The sequence below is a fragment of the Gasterosteus aculeatus genome, chromosome 13, assembly GCF_964276395.1.
Source record: "Gasterosteus aculeatus chromosome 13, fGasAcu3.hap1.1, whole genome shotgun sequence".
In the NCBI taxonomy this organism is placed as follows: Eukaryota; Metazoa; Chordata; class Actinopteri; order Perciformes; family Gasterosteidae; genus Gasterosteus; species Gasterosteus aculeatus.
Window position 1 is genome coordinate 20,541,203 of NC_135701.1, and position 21,498 is coordinate 20,562,700.

General features: G+C 44.6%; 4 protein-coding genes across 9 annotated transcripts; all 4 read right to left on the minus strand.

The window, feature by feature from the left end:
• Window positions 1-124: 124 nt before the first annotated feature.
• Window positions 125-7,595, minus strand: LOC120830500 (uncharacterized). Of its 6 annotated transcripts, none has more exons than XM_078086223.1 (11): window positions 7,536-7,595; window positions 5,155-5,738; window positions 5,034-5,070; window positions 4,550-4,629; window positions 4,282-4,362; window positions 4,026-4,085; window positions 3,841-3,933; window positions 3,257-3,355; window positions 970-2,809; window positions 692-766; window positions 125-617 (listed from the first exon to the last, which is right to left on the minus strand). In XM_078086223.1, the coding sequence occupies exons 2-11, from the start codon at window positions 5,674-5,676 to the stop codon at window positions 382-384; spliced, it is 3,123 nt and encodes a 1,040-aa protein (XP_077942349.1). In that variant the 5' UTR covers window positions 5,677-5,738; window positions 7,536-7,595; the 3' UTR covers window positions 125-381. The 6 variants fall into 6 exon arrangements, with proteins under 6 accessions (XP_077942349.1, XP_040051116.2, XP_040051115.2 ...); XM_040195182.2 differs by having other exon boundaries at window positions 5,034-5,067; window positions 7,264-7,573; XM_040195181.2 differs by having other exon boundaries at window positions 7,264-7,573.
• A 94-nt stretch (window positions 7,596-7,689) lies between these two features.
• LOC120830504 (zinc-binding protein A33) lies at window positions 7,690-9,692 on the minus strand. The gene has a single exon (XM_040195189.2). The coding sequence runs from the start codon at window positions 9,504-9,506 to the stop codon at window positions 8,142-8,144; it is 1,365 nt and encodes a 454-aa protein (XP_040051123.2). The 5' UTR covers window positions 9,507-9,692; the 3' UTR covers window positions 7,690-8,141.
• Window positions 9,693-12,342: 2,650 nt separating this feature from the next.
• Window positions 12,343-14,850, minus strand: LOC120812940 (zinc-binding protein A33). The gene has a single exon (XM_078086224.1). The coding sequence runs from the start codon at window positions 14,765-14,767 to the stop codon at window positions 13,343-13,345; it is 1,425 nt and encodes a 474-aa protein (XP_077942350.1). The 5' UTR covers window positions 14,768-14,850; the 3' UTR covers window positions 12,343-13,342.
• A 1,917-nt stretch (window positions 14,851-16,767) lies between these two features.
• Window positions 16,768-20,549, minus strand: LOC120812939 (zinc-binding protein A33-like). Its single transcript, XM_078086225.1, has one exon. It carries the CDS (start codon window positions 18,982-18,984, stop codon window positions 17,557-17,559), a length of 1,428 nt encoding a protein of 475 aa, XP_077942351.1. The 5' UTR covers window positions 18,985-20,549; the 3' UTR covers window positions 16,768-17,556.
• Between the last annotated feature and the right edge of the window lie 949 nt (window positions 20,550-21,498).

The following is a 21,498-nucleotide window of genomic DNA, read 5'->3' on the forward strand; positions in this document are numbered from 1 at the left end:
TGTATCATTTTAAATGTGGGACTCCTATAAAAATATCGGAATGCCCGTCCTACATATACTCTATATACACATTAAAGAATAAAACCGTAGTCCCGCCACAATTGCACAAATCAATGAAACAGCATGTGAGTTAACGTGTGCTTTGTTCAGACGAACTGTACTTTATTGGTGGTAAAGCTGTAGTAGAAAGTCAAACACAATGCAGTATACCTGATACAACAGGACAAGAGACGCAGAAGGAGAAGCAATGAAAGACGAGCAGAGGAACAGAGGGAGGTGAAGCTGCTAGTAGGAAAAACAAAAGACCAAATATCCCTTCTATAACTGCAGAGAATGCCCAGTAGTCTTCTGCGTTTCCACTCGAGCCGGCCTGCTCGCGCTTCATGTCGGGGCTGTGGGAGTTCTTCCTTGCCTTTTCAGCGCGGTGATCCGGTTTCTCACGTAGTCCTTCACACCTTTCCACGAGCGCATCTTCAGTGCTTTTGGCTCGGCCTGGAGACACCGGAAGCAGTCCGTCTTCTGAGGGACCTTGTGAGCCTCGATTAAACGCATCATGTGTCTTTCAACAGCAAGAACCTCTTCTTCCTCCCATTTATGTTTGCCCCTGTATTTGGAGCCTGCGTGGGGCGAAGAGGAAGATTAACGTTCAACGTCACTGAATAAGAGATTGAATTATCATCAACGTTAATACCTTCTTTGTCTGACGTTAGAAGTGGAGTCGTGTTGGCGTCTGTCGTTGCTTCCTGGGCTTTTTGTTGGCAAAGATCTGACGATGATATATGACGCATATATGACGCAGCAAACCAGACTAAACCTTTAATTCAATAAATCTAAAGCACGTTTCAAGAGATTCAAGTCTTCGCACACACATTTTACAGGACTGTATAATTCAATGTTTTTTTTCATAAAACCACTTACATTGCTTGACTAACTAATAGGGAACATATACAAAAGAAACGGAGATCCTACCATCAGAGTCCATCTCCACCTCCGGCCACAGGCCGCTGTCCTCTCGCAGGCTTTGGACTCGATTATTGGGGCCCAGAATTTGGGCGGCCTCGTCCGCGTCCAGGTTGATCAGCTGCAGCATCGCTCCGTAGTGCCTCCGGATCTTGGCGGTCGTCAGCACTTTAGGGTCCTCGGCTCCGCAGTCCTTGACGAACCTCTGGATGCACTCGGCCCCGCTGTAGGCGGACAGAGTCTGCGGCCGGCCAAAGACGTAGGGATTCTGCCTGGGGACGCCGCACTTCTTGCGCACGTTGACGAGGAGCTCCATGGCCGACTCGAACGACGGCTTCAGGAAAACGGGGACCGTCTTCCCGGTGTTCCCTCGAACGTCGATCCTGGTGAAGAACTCGCTCATGCTCCTCTCCAGATCCGAGAAGGTGACGCCATCGACCGCGCGGGACTTCTTCCGGGACGCGAAAGCCGACAGCTCCACCGAGGACACCTCCACGACGCTCCTCCGGTTGAAGAGCAGCGTGCGCGCGAGGGTCACCTTGGCCAGGGAGGCGTAGTTTTCCGCAGTCGCCGCGTCCCTGAGATTCTTCTCGGCGACGAGGTGAACTTCCTCCATGTGGGCATTCAGCCGCTTTACGTCTTGGGCGAACGGCACCTTCTTCTCCTTGGTCAGCTTGGTTTCCCTCAGCGACGTCAACGCGCCCCCCGAAACCAGCGCGTTCCACTTGTCGTGGTACACGGCGAGGAAGCTGCGCGCGGCCTCGGCCGAGCCGGCGTCGCCGCGCCTCACGGCGTTGCCCTCGACGATGGCGCAGGTCTTCTGGAGGTTGTAGCCGAGCTTGATGGCGAGCGACGGGAGGCCGTACGTCTTCTTCTCCGGGTCGTAGGCCGCCAGGGCGTTCACCGCCGACACCACGTGCGGGAACGCCGACGGCAGAAAGAAGTCCTCCAGCTTCTTCAGGGGGGTGGTCTCCCGCGCCTCCTGCACCAGCCTCGCGACCTGACGGAGGTTCTGCCTTATGTAGTGGTGCTTCTTGGGATCGGATCCCTGCTGGCTGAAGAGCTCCTCGCCGTACTGCAAGATGATCTCGTCCGCCATGATGGCCTGGGTCACGTCGTCGAACACCATCGGGGACATGATGTTCTTGAAGCCGTCGCTGATCCCGAGGTCCTCCAAGGTCTCCAGCACGCAGCGCAAAGCCAGGCGCCGCCTGCCGAGCTCCGGCTCGTCGCCGCCGTTGGCCGCTTTCTCCGGGCACGATTTCATGTGCCTGTGCAGCGCTTTCTTGATGAAAAGGCCTCGGCAGTACAGGCAGTGAAGAAAGTCTTGGGCCCTCTGAGTTGTGCTCGGCCTTTTTCGGGAAACCAGTTGGCCCCGCCCCGTTTTCAAGACCTCCTTGTTATGGGCAAAGTTTCCCTGATTTATTAGTCTGTTCCAGATTTTATGCCTCTCTCTGGATTTCTTGGGGTACTGAAAGGCAGCTGCGACCTCCGGTTTGTCGCCGTGGATCCGCTCAAAATGTCGGGACATTTTGGATAACGGATTGTTGCAGAACAAGCAGTAGTTCCTCCGGTCGTAGACGCGAACCGTTTTAGAATTTGAACTCGGCAGCACGACGGTTTCGAAAGAATTCCTGGGATTGGTGGGCCGGATCTTTTTTGGGGGAGTGACGCTTTCTTCTCGAGCCAAAGAACTTGCCGATCCTCCTCCTTTCTGATCTGGCGGAGGAGGCTCCCCTCCCGGGGGGGCCGAGGGAGTGCCGGGGCTGGATTCTGCCGAGGAGCCCCAGTCAGAGTCAGACAGGAAGTCAGAGAAGTCGCTGTCATCGGCCGACTCGCTTTCTTCTTTCTAGAACAATAAGAGAAAAACATCTGTATGTTAAAATCATTTGTAATATTATATTTCTAATTAAAGACACCAATGTATAAACACCAACTTATCAGAGACAATTTGAAAGAGAAAACATTTTATAAACATCCATTTATCATCGTCGGGCTTCCCCCAAACTTAATTAATGATGTCATGTTTGTGTAAATTGTGTATCAGGTACAGAGGAGTTCAACAACAATGAAAAGGTTTGAGCTTTACTTATTTAATGTGGAAATGATCAGTATTCCATAAACGCTCTTCTCGAACCTGTTACCACCTCCTAGAGCTACAAGGCCAAAGATTGAGTGCATTAAATGACTTTCTACTGTTTTCACCTCATATCACTTACTGTAATAGCTGACATCACATGAACTAACATGTGTTATTTCCACAGGGTCGAGCTGTCGACGACACACACAATAGTACCTCGGATTCTCCTGCTGACATCGGGCCGCTTGGTGTGTCGGAGGCGGCGCTTTGTTCGTCACAGGAGGCGGCAGATGAACAACCGGAGGAAAGTTGTGACTGAAAAACACAAAACTAAAGTGAAAAAGAAATTCTACAATTCTAAAAGTGACGAGGTTGAGCTTCTAAAGTATTTTTTTCTGACATTTAAAGCTTCTATTGAGGTTTATGAATGAATCTTAGAAGTGACCCTAAAAATCGGCTTGATCCTTATTGTGAATAAAGTGTATTAAGATCGAGTCTCGACGTTTCTTTACAGAAACTCATCGGGGAAACGTTATTTTTAAAAAGCTAAAAATCAACAAAGTCAGATTGAAGTAGAATATTTTGCTCGATATAAAATGCGTCCACCTTCTTGATTTGACATTTTTATTTTGGGACGTAATATTTATTTTTGAAATGTTTTGCACACAAGTGAGAACAGTGGAATGTAATTTAACAAATAGCATAATATCAATAGTACATGGTTTAACCAAAATAAATAGACTTAAGAGGACTTAACAGAGAGATAACTCTTCCTCCCACACGCTCTCACGCATTGGTACCTTTGGGTTTCCTGCAGACAGCGGAAGCTGCCGTGCATCACTGGGCTCAGATTGTTCACATTGAGATGAATCATCATCCATCGATGGAGGAGACTAAAGGTGAAGGAGAAAACACAAAAAAACAGATACGCATTCATACCTTTTACGTTGGATTGGATCAAATCGGACCGTAGACGGTGACCTACCTGAGGAGCTCCGTGTGGAGACTTGTCCTCACGGCTCTCCTCTGGCCGTATTGATTCCAGCTTAGCAGCAAGAGAAAGTAAAGTCAATGTCCTGATTGTGTGTAGAAGTACAGTATTAATTATACCTTCTACAACAAAGATGTGAGCAATGTATACAAAAAAAAGATGTATAGTTTTTACGTTGTACTGGGCAGCAACAATCTTAAATAGAATTGAACTCCTCCAATAAAAATAAAACATTCCATAGCACACCTACAAGTTTATCCAGCTCGGCCACTTGTTGAAGCAGTTGTGCACGCTGATGTAAAAGCACTTGACGTTGTCTCTCGTTGTTGGTCTGTAAAGAGATGGAAGTGAAAAGCAAAAGAGACTTATAACGTGTACTATCATCCTCTGTGGGAGCAAACTGTGGGATGTCATCAAACAAGGAAGACAATTACAACAACGTAGTTTTATTTGTGTACAAAATATCCCTCCGAACTAGCAAACTGTAATTTAAGTGTTGGTGTTGTTTATTTCCTCACCGCTGCACTGATCTTCCCGTCCTGCGACAGCTGGTTTTCAGGATGAGGCGCCGTGACAGAGACAGATTCCTCTCCAGCCGCTGAGGAATCAAACAGTTAAGATGATATACGAGAGAGTTGGAGGCAACATCTCACAGCAAAGCGATCTGAACTGCACCACGTCTTCACACCAGTGACTAATACAAATTACCTTTATCCTACAATCAACTGGGGAAATGAATCATCAGAACTAACAGGAGTTACAATTCCAAGATATACAATTTGAAGAATGTCTTTACACACACAACTACTTTTTCTCCAGATCATCAAACATTTAACTGAAATAACGTGTTTGCTCATGTTGGCTTGGACTAATCCAGATGGAAATATCAGACTCACACCTCCAGGTTAAGAAACAATAAACCAGCTGAAGTATTGAACATGCTGTGAATTACACAAATCAATCCCTCACTGGTGGACGAATACGTGCATCTATGAAGCTTACCCCTGCGGTGGGATGAAGGCGTCCACTGACTCTGCTGCTGAGGGGTGGATGAGGCACGGCGGTGAGTGTTTCCAGAAAACTCCCCACGCATTCCATCAAAAGCAGCCGGAGACGTACTTACATGTTGTCCACACGACGGCAGGCCAACGGGCAGGAGTCCGTTTGGTAAAGTCCGATTGGATAACGCAGGTTGAAATGGGGCTTTGTAAGGGCTGTGGGGGGAGAACATTGGCAGAAGTGGGGGCCCACAGGGCTGTGGAGCTCGGCTGGTGTGGAGAAGAGAAGGCGGGGGGGTGGTTTTCCCCCGGCTGGCCGGCAGCAGCGTCGGTGGCGCGTGAGAGGGCCGCGGGGGGAAGGACATGGCGTGAGAGGAGCCGGGGGCCGCAGCGTCGGCAAACAGCGCGTCCGGTGGAGGGTCGCCGCCGAGGAGAGACGCCTTGTACAGCGCCGAGTGGCGAGCGTCGCTCATGCAGCTCTGGTGGGACTCGTGCCGGTGGTCGTAGGAGGGCGTCGGGTCCGGAGACGAGCCCGGGCCGAGATGCTGAGAGCTGGGGAGCGGGTTGAGCAGGGGTCCTGGAGGGGTCGAGGTAGCGGACCAGCCATTCTGAGCCCCCCACGACTGACAGGGCGCACGGTTATCCATTATTCTCCATAACCTTCGAGAGTCTGCTGCTTGGAGTCTTTTATTTCCTTGAAGGAAAGGATCTAGAAGAGTAAAATAACATCATCAGGGAGTCATGGTTTTACATGATTATTTTAATGGTTCAAAATAAGTGTGAGTGAATAACTGTGTGTGACTTTTCAAGATGTGCACCGTATTATTTTTGATGCAATGAGAACAAAATGTTAGCATGTTCTATCCGTGCTTAAACAGGCGTTGAACAATGGGCTCAGTGACGTAGATTAGCGTTTATTGACGTTAAATGAAATTACTTTATAGTTTTAGTGAACTGTAGTGGAGGGTAAACGCACGTAAACGCTGTTTACGCACCTCTGGAATTTTGGAAATAGCGCTTACGCACCTATAAATAGTGTTTACGCACCTCAAAGTTCCCTGCGCCTTGTATTTTTCCGTTGGACTAATCCGAAATAAACTTGTTGTAATTTTAAAACAGCTAAGACTACGTTTCCTATTGTTGAACATATAAACGCCGTAGTCTGAATCATGTCCATCTGCGCTGTATTACGGTCTGTGAGCATCCAATCAGTGCCTTGCGGCTGCAGCAGCGACACCAATCAGGATCCAGGAGGTGTGTAAACACACGTTGTGGATCAGCCCAGTGGTCCCCAACCTTTCTTACCTCACGGACCGGTTTCATGTCAGACAATATTTTGTGGACCGGTCGAGAAGGTCCGACGGGGGGGGGTAGTAGTCGTTGCGGGCGGAACGACCGACGGGGGGTAGTAGTCGCGCGCTGTGTTCGCTGGTCGTGCACGGTAAAAGAAAAACGCCTGGTGACGCGTAGATTAGAAAACAAGTCAGTTCTCAATGTGAAAAAAACATGCTGTATAGGCTATTTATGATGACACAGGCTATTTATGATGACACAGGTAGTACATGAGTGTTCCTTTAACTTATGTTGTCAGTGTAATTGACAGGCTGCTTAACTGGTTAACTCTTAAATTCAACATATTTTTTCAGGCAGTGAGAGCACAGGCAATGATGCAGAGAGCACAGGGAGAGGAGAAACACCAGGTCCAATAGAGAGAGAAGCACAGAGGAGCCATGATCATGGCTCCTCTGTGCAAGGCAGGACCTGACGTGGAGGACAAGGAGGCCCTCTGGGCACTACTGTGAAAACGAGACTCCATATGTAGATAGTTCTTAATCTGCAATTGTGTTGTTGTGTTGACATACTTTTCTTCACTGTTTTCATAGATTTAATGAACTAAAAACTACTAACACATTTATCATTGATTATTTATTATTTATTTATTTATTATTTTATTTATTTGTCATTGATTGTGTATGACTTTTACTGATAACATAATGCAATATAGCCAGGACAGCACAGAGTCGCAACACTTTGTGTTGCGTTGCTTCGCATCGCATCGCGTCGAGGTCTGTATGATCACAAAATTCAGCGTTTACCCACCTCTAATTTTACCACTACAGCACTGAACGTAACGATGCCGTTGAGCTGACGCTACGTCACCCAAACACGTCATTTTCAGGACAATTTAAGAAAGGAGGCTTATTGGTCATAAAATACTCGACAGGCATACTTACTGTAGAAGGTGGTCAGATAACGTTATATTTCTAAATATCTGCAGCTATGAGCACGTCGCCCCCGTTTCTTCTTTAGCAAGCTAGCTTACTTCGCTAACGTTAGCTGTTAGCACGATGAGTTGTGGAAATTTTGTAGAACTGACAACGACTCCAAAATGAACGCGCGGAAAAGGAGAGTTTGTGTGCACAAAATACAGTAATCTTATTAAAAGAAGCATGAACACGAGGAGCCTCTGGGTGAATGTGACAGGAAGTATCCGCCGTTTGTTTACCTCACGGCGCTGAACTCCGCCGCTGACAGAAGACTTCCGCTTAGGTGCATTTTCGTTTTCAGAATAAGAGCTGAATCTCTCTTTCTGCGACACGGTGACAAAATGAGAAACATCTGGAAATACATCAATTGAAGCGATATGAATGGAAACAGTAGCGGGAGAAAAGCATCTTTATTTAAACAAAAATAACAATTACACGATATTAAAGTACTTAGCAAGTTAAAGTATTGCATTCAGAACGTACTTGCTTTTAATTAAGTTTGTCCTTTGGGATTCCTCAGTTTTTTGATTAAAAAAACACATATTTGAGATACAGACATGAGAGTCAAGGCAACCCCTGGAAAATCAAACTTGCATAACTCTTATTCAATATACCATGCTTTATGCTCGTAGGCCAATTAGCCTTTTATCACAGTGATATGCTTTGGTTCCTGGTTTAATCATTGTCATGTAAAGAAATGATACAACCTCATAAATATTTATAAACAATCAGATTAAGAAAAAAATATGAAATTCAATTTGACTCCTTTCATTTCTTTTCATTTGATCACAAGCGTAATCACTCACATGCATTTATGCATACAGGAACTATTATACACAGAATAATTAAATTTGACAGATTTTGATATCAGCAGTTTTAGCATCACAAGAATTTCCAATATAAAACCATGGGAAGAGTTTCTCAGTGAAAGTGTCTCTATAAGTGTAGATGTGAGTCGTGTCTTCAGGGTCGTAGAAGGACACCTCCCCCCTGTCGTAGTCCAGCTGGACCTTGATCCTCTGGAGACTCTTCTTCACTCTGACAGTCTGACCAACTCCATCAGTGTATTTTCCACTGCGATGAACTAAACACCAAACTCCATCATCTGGTGAAATAAATATCTCTCCCTTTCTGTTGACTGACTCTTTAACCAAACCTACAAACCAGTGAGGAAGGTCTCCCACCTCCACCTCCCAGCTGTGTTTCCCTGAGCTGAAGCCCTCAGAGCCCAGAACATTGACAAACTCAGTGAATCTCTCTGGATTATCAGGAAGCTGCTGCTTTGTGTCTCCACGTCTCACACTGGTCAGATCATCAGACAGATAGAGGCTGTAGTTTGCAGTGTTTGGGTCCAGAATGACAGGACTGAAGTGGACCTGGTCCTTCATCTTCTCCCAGACTCTGAAGGACAGGTTGCCCAGGTGTTTGGCCACATCTATCAGCGCTCCTGAGACCAGCTGTGGATCTGTCAGTGAGCTCTGGACTCTGGCTCTGGTCTGAGTGGCTTTATAACTGTTGAGGAACGACACGTTGTCTTTCTGCAGGTCTTCTTCAACAGCAGAGATGCTGTCTGACAGAGAGGAGATCTGCTCCTCAATCATCTTCATCTTTCTGCTGACGGTCTTCCCCTTCTGCTCCTCTTCCTCCCTCAGAGCTGCCAGTCTGGACTCCTCTTCCTCTCTCAGGAACTGGTGGAGCTTGTTGAACTCTGCTCTGATCTTCCTCTCTGTGGACACCAGCTGCTCCTTGGAGAGTTGGATCACTTCATTGTATGTTTTCTCCACTTGTTGGTGTTTGTTCCTCTTGTCCTGCAGAGACTCCAAGTCAGATCTCAGCTGGTCCTTGAGGTCCCTGACTGCTTGTTCTAGAGGAACCATCTTGTGACCCTGGTGGAGAGACAACTCTTCTCCATGTTCTTCACACACCACCTCCGCCTTCTTCTCTCCTTTGTCCATCTCAGTTGATCCAGTTTTCTGTCTCTCAGCAAACGAGTCAGCCAGTTTCTTTAGTGGAAAATTCACCCCAAGATCGTCTTTAGAGGATTTTCTTTTACAGATGGGACAGTTCTTGTTTCCAGCTTGTTCCCAGAATCGCTGCAGGCAGCTTGAACAGAAGCTGTGGTTGCAGCTCAGAGACACGGGATCTCTGAACGTCTCTGAACAAACATGGCAGCTCAGGTAACTTTCCAAAAGAACGATCTTTTCAGCCATTTTCTGACTTGTTCAAATAGTTTTTAAAAAAACAAAAACTCACCAAATTAGATTTGCATTAATTTGTCTTTTCTCAGTCCAGGTGGAACATTATTCCAAGGTGTAACGTTGACGTGTCTCCTTTCAAAAATGTCAGAATCTGACTTCAAGTTCACCAACCTCCTTCACTGGTTAATCATTCATGATAGTAAATGCTGCTCTCTGTATGGAAGATCAGCAGATGATGACACTCTGCAGTCCCTCCCTCATAAACTGGAACAAGACTTTGAACCCTGGTGTTCTTCTCTGTGTGATGATCTCACCAGTGTGAGAAACAATCCTAAACAGTGACAGGCGGTTGAAGATAGTCATCAGGACAAAATGTAGTAACTGATGTTTCATGTGTTAAAATGAATGAAAACCATCGGTCACAGTGAAGAGAAACATTTGGAAACACTCGATGAATAAAGTCAGATAGTGCAAAACTCTTTTATCTTTCGGACTTTGTACATGTACCTTGTGATATCAGAATCTCAAGGCCGTACAGTCTTTCTGGGAGCAAAGTTTTGTCGTATTTTGGAATCCTTATGACTTTATTTACATTCTCAAAGGCTCTGTAAATATTCAAACTAAACACTGTATCTGTTAAGCTGTGTAGGTTTTATGGGACTTGTGTTAAATCATAATTTCTACTCTAATTTCAGTATTTCTTTTCGGTTATGATGAGGTCATAATGATGCTTGAAGAAGCAACCATTACAGCTGATTTACATACCAGCAGCTTTTTACACATATATTTATTATTTTTAACATTTACATTTGACTCACAAACCCCAATGTGGAGATGAAGAAACGGTAAGTTATGTCCACCTACATGTTGCTCCATGAGCGTATATGAGAAGGTGCATTGATTTTAATTTGATAAAAGTTATCAGCCATCACACATCTGAAAAACATGTCAGAGGGAAACACTGGTGGCGTCCGTACAGGAAAGGATGGGAAACTTTCTTAAAGACTTTCATCCTGTAATCGTCTTAACAATAAAACATATCATGGGACATTGATGATCTATTGTCTCTAGAAATAAGAGGAATAATCAAGAGTTTCGCAGTCGAGTGTGAAGCGGTCGGGATGAGGATTAGCACCTCTAAATCTGAGGCCATGGTTCTCAGCAGGAAACCGATGGATTGCCTACTCCAGGTAGGGAATGTGTCCTTACCCCAAGTGAAGGAGTTCAAGTACCTCGGGGTCTTGTTCACGAGTGAGGGGAAGATGGAGTGCGAGTTTGGCCGGAGAATCGGAGCAGCGGGGGCGGTATTGCACTCGCTTTACCGCACCGTTGTGACGAAAAGAGAGCTGAGCCGGAAGGCAAAGCTCTCGATCTACCGGTCAATCTTCGTTCCTACCCTCACCTATGGTCATGAAGGATGGGTCATGACCGAAAGAACTAGGTCACGGGTACAAGCGGCCGAAATGGGTTTCCTCAGGAGAGTGGCTGGCGTCTCCCTTAGGGATAGGGTGAGAAGCTCAGCCATTCGCGAGGAGCTCGGAGTAGAGCCGCTGCTCCTTTGCGTCGAAAGGAGCCAGTTGAGGTGGTTTGGGCATCTGGTGAGGATGCCCCCTGGGCGCCTCCCTAGGGAGGTGTTTCAGGCACGGCCAGCTGGGAAGAGGCCCCGGAGAAGACCCAGGACTAGGTGGAGAGATTATATCTCTGCACTGGCCTGGGAACGCCTTGGGATCCCCCAGTCAGAGCTGGTAGATGTGGCCCGGGAAAGGGAAGTTTGGGGTCCCCTGCTGGAGCTGTTGCCCCCGCGACCCGACCCCGGATAAGCGGTTGAAGATGGATGGATGGATCAAGAGCTTCACAGGTAGAAAACGCAGAAGCAGCAGACAACGAGGGAGACGATAGAGCTGTTTGATGACCCCCCTCCCTGCTCCCTGGGCCTTATCGGGCATATTTAATTCTTATCTAGTTTTAAATGATTCTAAAGTGCATAACCACTGATGAACTACAAGATAGGACACATTCTACACCAATCCAAGGAGTCCCGGACGCAGGACCTGCTAGCTTTGAACAGCTGATACAATTATAAACGTATTTTAATGTGAGAGGAGTGAAGTTAGAAACGGGTGAAGGAACCAGAAGGTGTTGTATGAGTATTGTAGATGGAAGTGTAAAGTTGTGAAAGAATACAAAAGAGTTAATCAAGGTTTCTGTAACAGATCATCTCACACACACAATTACACCCACCCACAAACAAACAAACACACGAGCCCCGCGTGGGAATCCGAGCGCTGTGCTGGAGAACCTGAGGGCTGCAGTCCGTTCACCACCACCCGCTCCACCCTGTTTTCCCCCTGCAGCCCTACACTTTTAACCATAAACCACCTGACCGGCAGGGCGTGACTGTGGGGCACCGCCGAATGGGAGGGACGCACGGCAGCCTGCTCTTTGTTCCGGTTTTTGGGGCGGTCTCCAGGGGCCCGGATCCCACCGGGGGGGACTGGTGGAACTGCATCAGGGAAACCGGACAGTTGTGGAACAATAACCCGATGTGAAAGTACTTAGGAAGTCTTGCATTCAAAATGTACTTAATTTGCCCTACAGTTTCTAATTTAAAAAACAGCCATGAGATACAGACCATTGTGAGAATCAATGCGACTTCATTGAAATGATAGTTGCATAATTCTTATTCAATATGCTGTGTTTTATTCTACGCGTACATGCTGTTTAGCCTTTTACCAGCGTGGTATGATTTTGTTTCCTGGTTTCATCATTATCTTGTAAAGAAATTGGAAACTACCGCAATCAGATAATATTTATACAGATTCAGATTACCCCAAAAAATATGGTCCTAATTTGCAATTCCTTTATTTGGATGACAAACTTGACATTGTTAATCCTGCACGTTGTTGACCATGTGCAGCTCACCAGTGTTGGTGCAAAGTGTCCCCCACATCTTGTTTGTACTTCTACATCTCATCAACCAACACAAACCCAGAATTAAACAATGAGAGGAACACAGGATGAAGAATGGAACAGAACGCTGTAGATGAGAATACTGAAAACAAAACATCAAGCTTCAGTCACACAAAAAACAGGCCAGTGATTTGTGTATCTGATTCCAGCGACCGATAAATAAATGAAGCATCTCATCAAGAGGTGGATTCATTTGTGATTGTCTCCTAGATTGAACCCTGAGATGGATAGAAATGTTCTGAAGGATCAGAAATGCAAACATTTTCTACCAGACGCTGAACAAAGGTCAGATTGTGATAAACAGTCTGCAATCAAAATGTGTACTTTGTCTCCACCTTGTTGAACTAAAAATAATGAAAGGATTTCTCTACCTTAATTGTACATGTTGAGGCTTTGTGTGGTGACGTGATTTAAAACTAAATCCTTTTAATGCAGTTATTTCTCTTTGGAAAAAAAAATGTATACATTTCAAAATAAAATGATCACAGTAAAACTACTCATCTGTACTTTAAAACACTATTTAGAACATTTTACCTCACAAATCTGCTTATATTTAAAGAACACAACAACGAATAGACTATAATAAACATGCTGATGAATAACTCTGACCTCCTCTCACTTAATATCAAAGAGAACTATTTCATCGGGGGAGACAAGTGAATGATTAGTTGTCCACATTTATTATGCCTGATGATGCATTCATGAATAGAATAGAACAGAATGTATTTGGCGGTGAACTCAACGAGGGGGTTTGAGTTCTGTGTTTGCCCTGACCGGCAGCCATGTATGAATCCAGACACTGACAAACAGCCGATAGAGTCTATGACGAGTGACAGGCAGACAAGCCTAACATGAGGGGAGGGTCTTCCTGTCTGAACTTACGCTAGAGCTTCTTTAGTTGGGCAGATCTTGATATCAGCAGTTTTAGCATCACCAGACTTTCCAATATTAAAATATGGGAAGAGTTTCTCAGTGAAAGTGTCTCTGTGAGTGCAGATGGGAGTCGTGTCTTCAGGGTCGTAGAAGGACACGTCCCCCCTGTCATAGTCCAGCTGGACTCTGATCCTCTGGAGACTCTTCTTCACTCTGACAGTCTGACCAGCTCCATCAGTGTATTTTCCACTGTGATAAGCTAAACACCAGAATCCATATAATGGTGAATCAAATATCTCTCCCCTCCTGTTAACTGACTCTTTAACCAAACCTACAAGCCAGTAAGGATGGTCTCCCACCTCCACCTCCCAGCTGTGTTTCCCTGAGCTGAAGCCCTCATAGCCCAGAACATCTGCATACTTAGTGAATCTCTCTGGATTCTCAGGAAGCTGCTGGTTTGTGTCTCCATATCTCACACTGGTCAGATCATCAGACAGATAGAGACTCTTGGCTGCAGTGTTTGGGTCCAAAATGACAGGACTGAAGTGGACCTGGTCCTTCATCTTCTCCCAGACTCTGAAGGACAGGTTGCCCAGGTGTTTGGCCACATCTATCAGCGCTCCTGAGACCAGCTGTGGATCTGTCAGTGAGCTCTGGACTCTGGCTCTGGTCTGAGTGGCTTTATAACTGCTGAGGAACGACACCTTGTCTTTCTGCAGGTCTTCTTCAACAGCAGAGATGCTTTCTGACAGAGAGGAGATCTGCTCCTCAATCATCTTCATCTCTCTGCTGATGGTCTTCCCCTTCTGCTCCTCTTCCTCCCTCAGAGCTGCCAGTCTGGACTCCTCTTCCTCTCTCAGGAACTGGTGGAGCTTGTTGAACTCTGCTCTGATCTTCCTCTTTGTGGACACCAGCTGCTTCTTGGAGAGTTGGATCACTTCATTGTATGTTCTCTTCAGTCTTTGGTGTTCGTCCCTCTTGTCCTGCAGAGACTTCAAGTCAGGTATCTCCTGGTTGTTCCTGACTGCTTGTTCTAGAGGAACCACCTTGTGACTCTGGTGGAGAGAGAACTCACAGACAGGACACACAGCTTTCTGCTCGTCCTCACAGAACACTTTAGTCTCTTCTCCATGTTCACAACACACCACCTCCACCTTCTTCTCTCCTTTTTCTGTCTCAGTTGATCCAGTTTTCTGTCTCTCAGCAAAGGAGTCGGCCAGTGCCTTCAGTGAAAAATTCACCCCAAGATCGTCCTTTGAGGATTTTCTTTTACAGATGGGACATTTCTTGTTTCCAGCTTGTTCCCAGAATCGCTGCAGGCAGCTTGAACAGAAGCTGTGGCCGCAGCTCAGTGACACGGGATCTCTGAACGTCTCTGAACAAATATGGCAGCTCAGGTAACTTTCCAAAGGAGCAATTTTCTCAGCCATTTTCTTAAAGAAAGACAGACTCACCAAATTTCCATTAATTCGTCTTTTCTCAGTCCAGGTTGAACATTATTCCTGAGAGATTTCTCACAGTGTAACGTCGTCGTGTCTCCTTTCAACAATGACAGAATCTGATTTCTATTCCACCAACCTCCTTCACTGGTAAATCATTGATGGTAATAAATGCTGCTATCTGTACGGAAGATCAGCAGAAGATGATGCTCCTCAATCCCTCCCTCATAAACTGGAACAAGACTTTGAACCCTGGTGTTCTTCTCTGTGTGATGATCTCACCTGTGTGAGAAACAATCCTAAACAGTGACAGACGGTTGAAGATAGTTGTCAGGACAAAATGTAGTAACTGATGTTTCATGTGTTAAAATGAAAGAAAAGCATCGGTCACAGTGAAGATGTGGAATCCAGAGGCCTTGAGGCTCGTCCCTCTCTGGCTCCCAGGTGCTTTTTAGATGCCGCCAGCACACCTGAGCGCCCAGTAAGGAAAACCAGTGTGGTATGAACATTGTGTGGGTGAATACAGTCATCAATACAACGGTCTATATTATGTCCCATGGAAAGTTTTAATACGAATGCTGAGAGCAGCCTGATGAAGTTCAAGTAGATATTTGCTACTTACCTGATCACCTTTAGCTGTGAGTTTCTACAGTTTCATTTTTAATGAAAATGTTCTGTTTGTTTATTTTGTTCTATATAAAGTGTCTTTGGGTATTTAGAAAAGTGCTATTTAAAATGAAGGTATTATTATTATTTTTGTTTGTGCAGTTTGTTCCACTTTTATAGCACCAGAAAGCACAGGGTTCTGATTGGCTGATAGGTGCTTGTCATTTACTTTATATCAGGACTCATCTTACACGCTGCTGGTCAAAGGTTTACAACAGTGCACGAGGTGTATTAAACTGCTTGTCATTTACTTTATATCAGGACACAAAGACGAAGCCGTTTCTTTGACTTAAGCCTTTACTCTACACACACGTTTGGTGCACTCAAAGTCAGAGCATTTATTCTACACAACTCTCTGTCTCTTAGGTTAAAGACTCCAATATTTGATGTTACTTTATGTTCAAAGGTAAAAAGTTGACTATCAACTATCCACCTTTGTTTTTCCACTTATCTTTTTATCCACAATATTTAGATTTCTCACTTGAAACTTCCTGTATTATGATATCTTGACCTACGATTTTTATGAAGAAAAGTAGTTCTGCGATAAAAACGACTATTTACAAAAGGCCTTTAACTTTTACAAACAATCATATTTCCCAATTCTGTATAATTTGGAATTCTTTTAACTTTAACGATTTGTCATGGTCAATCTTGAAAAAAAAGAAGAATTTTTAGATACCTGGTTCCAACAGCAGCGCTACAAACATATAATGACTGTAATGCACTCCTAAAAATTAAACCACACAACAGGATATAAAGCAGTTTAAATGAACACAAGCGTCAACATCTATGACAGAAAAATGCTGCACATCAATGAAGCAGAAATATTCATCCAGAAACTTCATGTATAACAGACAGGAAACATTTTACTGCACAATGAGGATCTTTCTTGAAGTACATTTTACACATGATACTTTTACATAAGTAAGGTTTAGAAGGACTTTTTCACAGTTGGGTGTGAGTACTTTTACTGCAGTAAAGGATCTGAATACTTCCTTCACTGCTGCTCTACAATATCTACAGAACGTTGACGTCAACAGACCAGATCATCATGATATTCCTCATTACAATTATTTATTATCATTTTATTGTGTTTGTCCAGATATCAGGACGCGTGTTCTCTGAAACTGGAATAAAGTCCTTCTAGTTAAAGACTGATGATCTTGTCTTCATCAGGAATAGACACTAATATGTAGCTGCAGCTCACCAGTGTTGGTGCACAGTGTCCTTCACCTCTTGTACGTACTTCTACATCTCATCAACCAACACAAACCCAGAATTAAACAATGAGAGGAACACAGGATGAAGAATGGAAAAGAAATGTGTGAATGAGAATAAAGTATTTTATTTAGTAGAACTCTGGAAATACAACATCTGAATTGAATTTAAGATTATACAGTTAAACAAAAACAGGCCAGTGATTTGTGTATTTGATTTCAGAGATAGTAAGATAAGAAATAAATCAAATAAGCATCAATCAAGAGGTGGATTCACGTGTGATTGTCTCCTAGATTGAACCCTGAGATGGATAGAAATGTTCTGAAGGATCAGACATTTTCTTCCAGACACTGAACAGAGGTCAGATTGTGATGGAAACAGTCTGCAACCAAAATGTGTACTTTGTCTCCACCTTGTTGGACTAAAAATGATGAAATTATACCTCTACATTAATTGTATATTTGGAAATGTTTAACATTTCTTCAGGATATGAATAAAACATTATTCTGCATAGTTGTCAATAAACACTTTAATGTGCAAATTAAACACCTGAAGGAATCGAACCATTTATTCATGAAACTGAACAGTTTAGAAGCTTTATGTGGTGACGTGATTATAAACTAAAGCCTTTAAAGGAAACTTAACGTTATTGCTCTTTAGAAAAAAGTATTTATACATTTCAAAATAAAAAATCACAGTAAATCTACTCGTACTTGAAGGAAATTTACACCAAAAACACTATTTAGAACATTATCCCTCACACACATAGTTCTGCTTATTTATGCTTTAGTTTCTTTCTTTAATTTGAAAATATTTAAAGAACACAACAACAACAAAGTAACTATAATAAACAACTTTCAGATTAATCACTTTGACTTCACCACCTTCACTGAACATCACAGAGAAACATCAGCTTGACAGATTTTGATATCAGCACTTTTAGCATCACCAGACTCTCCAATACTGAACCATGGGAAGAGTTTCTCAGTGAAAGTGTCTCTGAGAGTGCAGACGGGAGTCGTGTCTTCAGGGTCGTAGAAGGACACGTCCCCCCTGTCATAGTCCAGCTGGACTCTGATCCTCTGGAGACTCTTCTTCACTCTGACAGTCTGACCAGCTCCATTAGTGTATTTTCCACTGTGATGAACTAAACACCAGCATCCATGTTTTGGTGAATCATATCTCTCTCCCTTCCTGTCAACTGACTCTTTAACCAAACCTACAAGCCAGTGAGGATGGTCTCCCACCTCCACCTCCCAGCTGTGTTTCCCTGAGCTGAAGCCCTCAGAGCCCAGAACATCTGCATACGTAGTGAATCTCTCTGGATTATCAGGAAGCTGCTGGTCTGTGTCTCCATATCTCACACTGGTCAGATCATCAGACAGATAGAGATCATAGTCTGCAGTGTTTGGGTCCAGAATGACAGGACTGAAGTGGACCAGGTCCTTCATCTTCTCCCAGACTCTGAAGGACAGGTTGCCCAGGTGTTTGGCCACATCTATCAGCGCTCCTAAGACCAGCTGTGGATCTGTCACTGAGCTCTGGACTCTGGCTCTGGTCTGAGTGGCTTTATAACTGCTGAGGAACGACACGTTGTCTTTCTGCAGGTCTTCTTCAACAGCAGAGATGCTGTCTGACAGAGAGGAGATCTGCTCCTCAATCATCTTCATCTCTCTGCTGATGGTCTTCCCCTTCTGCTCCTCTTCCTCCCTCAGAGCTTCCAGTCTGGACTCCTCTTCCTCTCTCAGGAACTGGTGGAGCTTGTTGAACTCTGCTCTGATCTTCCTCTTTGTGGACACCAGCTGCTCCTTGGAGAGTTGGATCACTTCATTGTATGTTTTCTCCACTTGTTGGTGTTTGTCCCTCTTGTCCTCCAGAGACTCCAAGTCAGGTCTCAGCTGGTCCTTCAGGTTCCTGACTGCTTGTTCTAGAGGAACCACCTTGTGACTCTGGTGGAGAGAGAACTCACAGACAGGACACACAGCTTTCTGCTCGTCCTCACAGAACCAATAAGGGACTTCTGGATGTTCTTCACACACCACCTCCTCTTTCTCCTTCTCTGGTTCCGTCTGAGTTGATCCATTATTCTGTCTGTCAGCAAAGGAGTCAGCGAGTCCCTTCAGTGTTAAGTTCACTGCTGGTTCATCTGTTGAGGACTTACTTTTACAAATGGGACAGTTCTTGTTTCCAGCTTGTTCCCAGAATCGCTGCAGGCAGCTTGAACAGAAGCTGTGGCTGCAGCTCAGAGACACGGGATCTCTGAACGTCTCTGAACAAACATGGCAGCTCAGGAAACTTTCAAAAAGAACTATTTTTTCAGCCATTTGCTCTGACTTATCAAATCTGACTCTGAATTACAGATCTCGATGGTTCCGATCTTGTTTAGTAGAGATTTCTCACCCTGTGATGCGTCTCTGCTCTCTGCTCAGCAACGAGGAAATAAATCAGCTTTAAGTTTCACTTTCCCTCCTTTTATTGTGTAAGCAGCTGACAAGCTCTTTAGTCACCAACAGGTGGTGATGTTTGATTTATACTCAGATTTTACAACAACTTTCCAATGGAGTGAAGGAGAATTGTTACTTTTAATAATGCATATATTATAAAGCAACAGAAAGCACAGGTTCTTTTAATATTTAATATTCTACATCAGGACTCATCACACTGCTGGTCACAGGTTTACAGCGCGCAAGCTAGTAAAAGTACTTTAAACAAGAAAAACAACCTGAAGAAGACATAGAAAATATGTTTGGCGTTGCATTAAATAGACTTAGACAACAGACATTCTAAGCAGGAAGAGGCTGCACCAGCTCAGAGAAAGTCCGTCCTCTGCGATACGATCGTGATCCACCAAGTTAAACATTTAAGTTTTCCCAAGAATATAAACGTCCATCTACTATTCCTTTCATTAGAGCTGAAGGTAAGAAAGTAAAGCTTGTGTAAGTATACTGATTTGTTTACATAACGTCTCAAATCAGGACAATCGTTTCTTGGAAACAAAAAGCTTAATTTAAAATGAAGGTATTATTTTTATTGTTTTTGCCGTTTGTTCCACTTTCATAGCACCAGAAAGCACAGGGTTCTGATTGGCCGATAGGTGCTTGTCATTTACTTTATATCAGGACTCATCTTACACCCTGCTGGTCAAATGTTTACAACAGTGCACGAGGTGTATTAAACTGCAGGCAGTACTTTGAAAGTACCTTTAACACCCTCTAAAAAATACATTAGGATCAATGAACGAAAAACCATGACGCAAAGGATTTACACTTATTTTGCTGTTCCACATGTCAAAGTGTCATCGTTTGTCCCTCAGTGTGTAAATATGTGTGAATTCTACACCACTATATGAACGTCCATCTACTGTTCCTTTAATTAGGGCTGAAACTAACAAAGTAGAACTTGCTCATATATACTGATTGTTTATCTCTCAAATCATAAAAATCTATCTGTCAGAAATAAAAAGCTTAATTTTCTCACAAATAGTATAAAGGTCTTTATGAAATTCACAATGACATGAACCTGGGACGTATGAGAAGTTATAGATAAATGACAGATGTTGAGGTTCAGAACGTCCCAACATAAAAACCTTTGCATGACAACAATATGTGAGTGGAAAAACCATCAGAGGTCACACCTGTCTGTGACCTTTGAACCTTCGCTCTAACAGGAGGGGAGAAGATGAGGAAATGAATATAGTTGAAACCCGGTCATCGTAATCTGTTACCACGAGGATCGTATCTCACGTGATCTGGACGTAACTCCTCCGTCAGCCTGCGTGCGACCTTTGAATAGCTCGTAGACATTGCGTGTGCATCATCTCGGCCTCCATTTCGCTTTCCTTTCTCCTTCGTTTTCAGCCAGAAACTTTAACAGCAGTTCGAGTACCTGCACGCCCTCGCAGTAATCCTCCGTAGATCCCGTGCCGAGTGGAATGCCGAGGAACGAGCGCACTGCGCCGCCTCTCAGTGACCGACGTGTGCTGCGTGGGAGAGATGAATGAGCAGCAGCACAGGCTCCTCGGCTCCATGAAAAACGTGGGCTTCATCCCAGCTGCTTCGCGGCTGCGCAGGAAAGGTTAAAGCTCCGAGCAGCACGCGCAGCTTCAGTCGTCACGTTCTCAGTCAACAGAGAAGAAAACCGACCATGCGTTTGTTCCTGTAGATAAATGAGGTGGCCCAGGAACGATGAGGAACAGCCAGAGAGAAATTCATTTTGGCTCCATACAAGATTCAAGGACTCGAGATCCTGCACCTCAGTGTGTTTCCTCCTCTCTCTTCTCTTCTGTGTGGACTCTCGGTTCTATTTGTTCCGTCCTGGTTAGTTTGATCGTAATGCAACGAGCCGGTGAGGAAGCACTGAAACGTGGGATTTATGAGGTGAGGCCTCACTTCCTTCGGCTTAAAGGTTTCATCACCTCATCCAGCCTCTCGACACACTGCAGCAGAAGAGACGTTAAGGGACACGTCTGTAAAGTGGGTGAACAATATTATTATATAGTCCGCCTCATTCAGGCGTTTTAAACTATTACAAATTGGGGCTCAACCTGTAAGCTGAGCAGTAACAAGACAACGGTTTCCAGGTGGAGAAGAGCTTCAGCGTGAGGAAGCAGCGTGACGTCTCCCTCTAGAGGCTCCGACCAGTAACACGACTACACACACCTGTTGGACTCAAGGTGCGGTTTGGCCTCGTGGTCCTAATGCCTCCAGGTTTGGTCATCCGCCGTGAAGGATCCTAACAGTCGGTTCTGGAGAACCAACGTCACACACACCAGCCCGAAACAATCTGACCATTCAAATCCAGCCTCAGGTTCCCTAAACACTGCGCTGTCTTTTCCTAAC

What these genes read in the sequence shown, in the direction of transcription:
- LOC120812940 (XM_078086224.1), bottom strand. Translation starts at nt 14,767, where the DNA reads ATGGCTGAGAAAATTGCTCCTTTGGAAAGTTACCTGAGCTGCCATATT.
- LOC120812939 (XM_078086225.1), bottom strand. Translation starts at nt 18,984, where the DNA reads ATGGCTGAAAAAATAGTTCTTTTTGAAAGTTTCCTGAGCTGCCATGTT.
- LOC120830500 (XM_040195180.2), bottom strand. Translation starts at nt 5,676, where the DNA reads ATGGATAACCGTGCGCCCTGTCAGTCGTGGGGGGCTCAGAATGGCTGG. An exon ending in GCCTTCATCCCACCGCAGGG is followed by an intron (nt 4,630 to 5,033) that starts GTAAGCTTCATA and finishes TTGATTCCTCAG; the next exon opens with CGGCTGGAGAGGAATCTGTC. An exon ending in ACGGGAAGATCAGTGCAGCG is followed by an intron (nt 4,363 to 4,549) that starts GTGAGGAAATAA and finishes ATCTCTTTACAG; the next exon opens with ACCAACAACGAGAGACAACG.
- LOC120830504 (XM_040195189.2), bottom strand. Translation starts at nt 9,506, where the DNA reads ATGGCTGAAAAGATCGTTCTTTTGGAAAGTTACCTGAGCTGCCATGTT.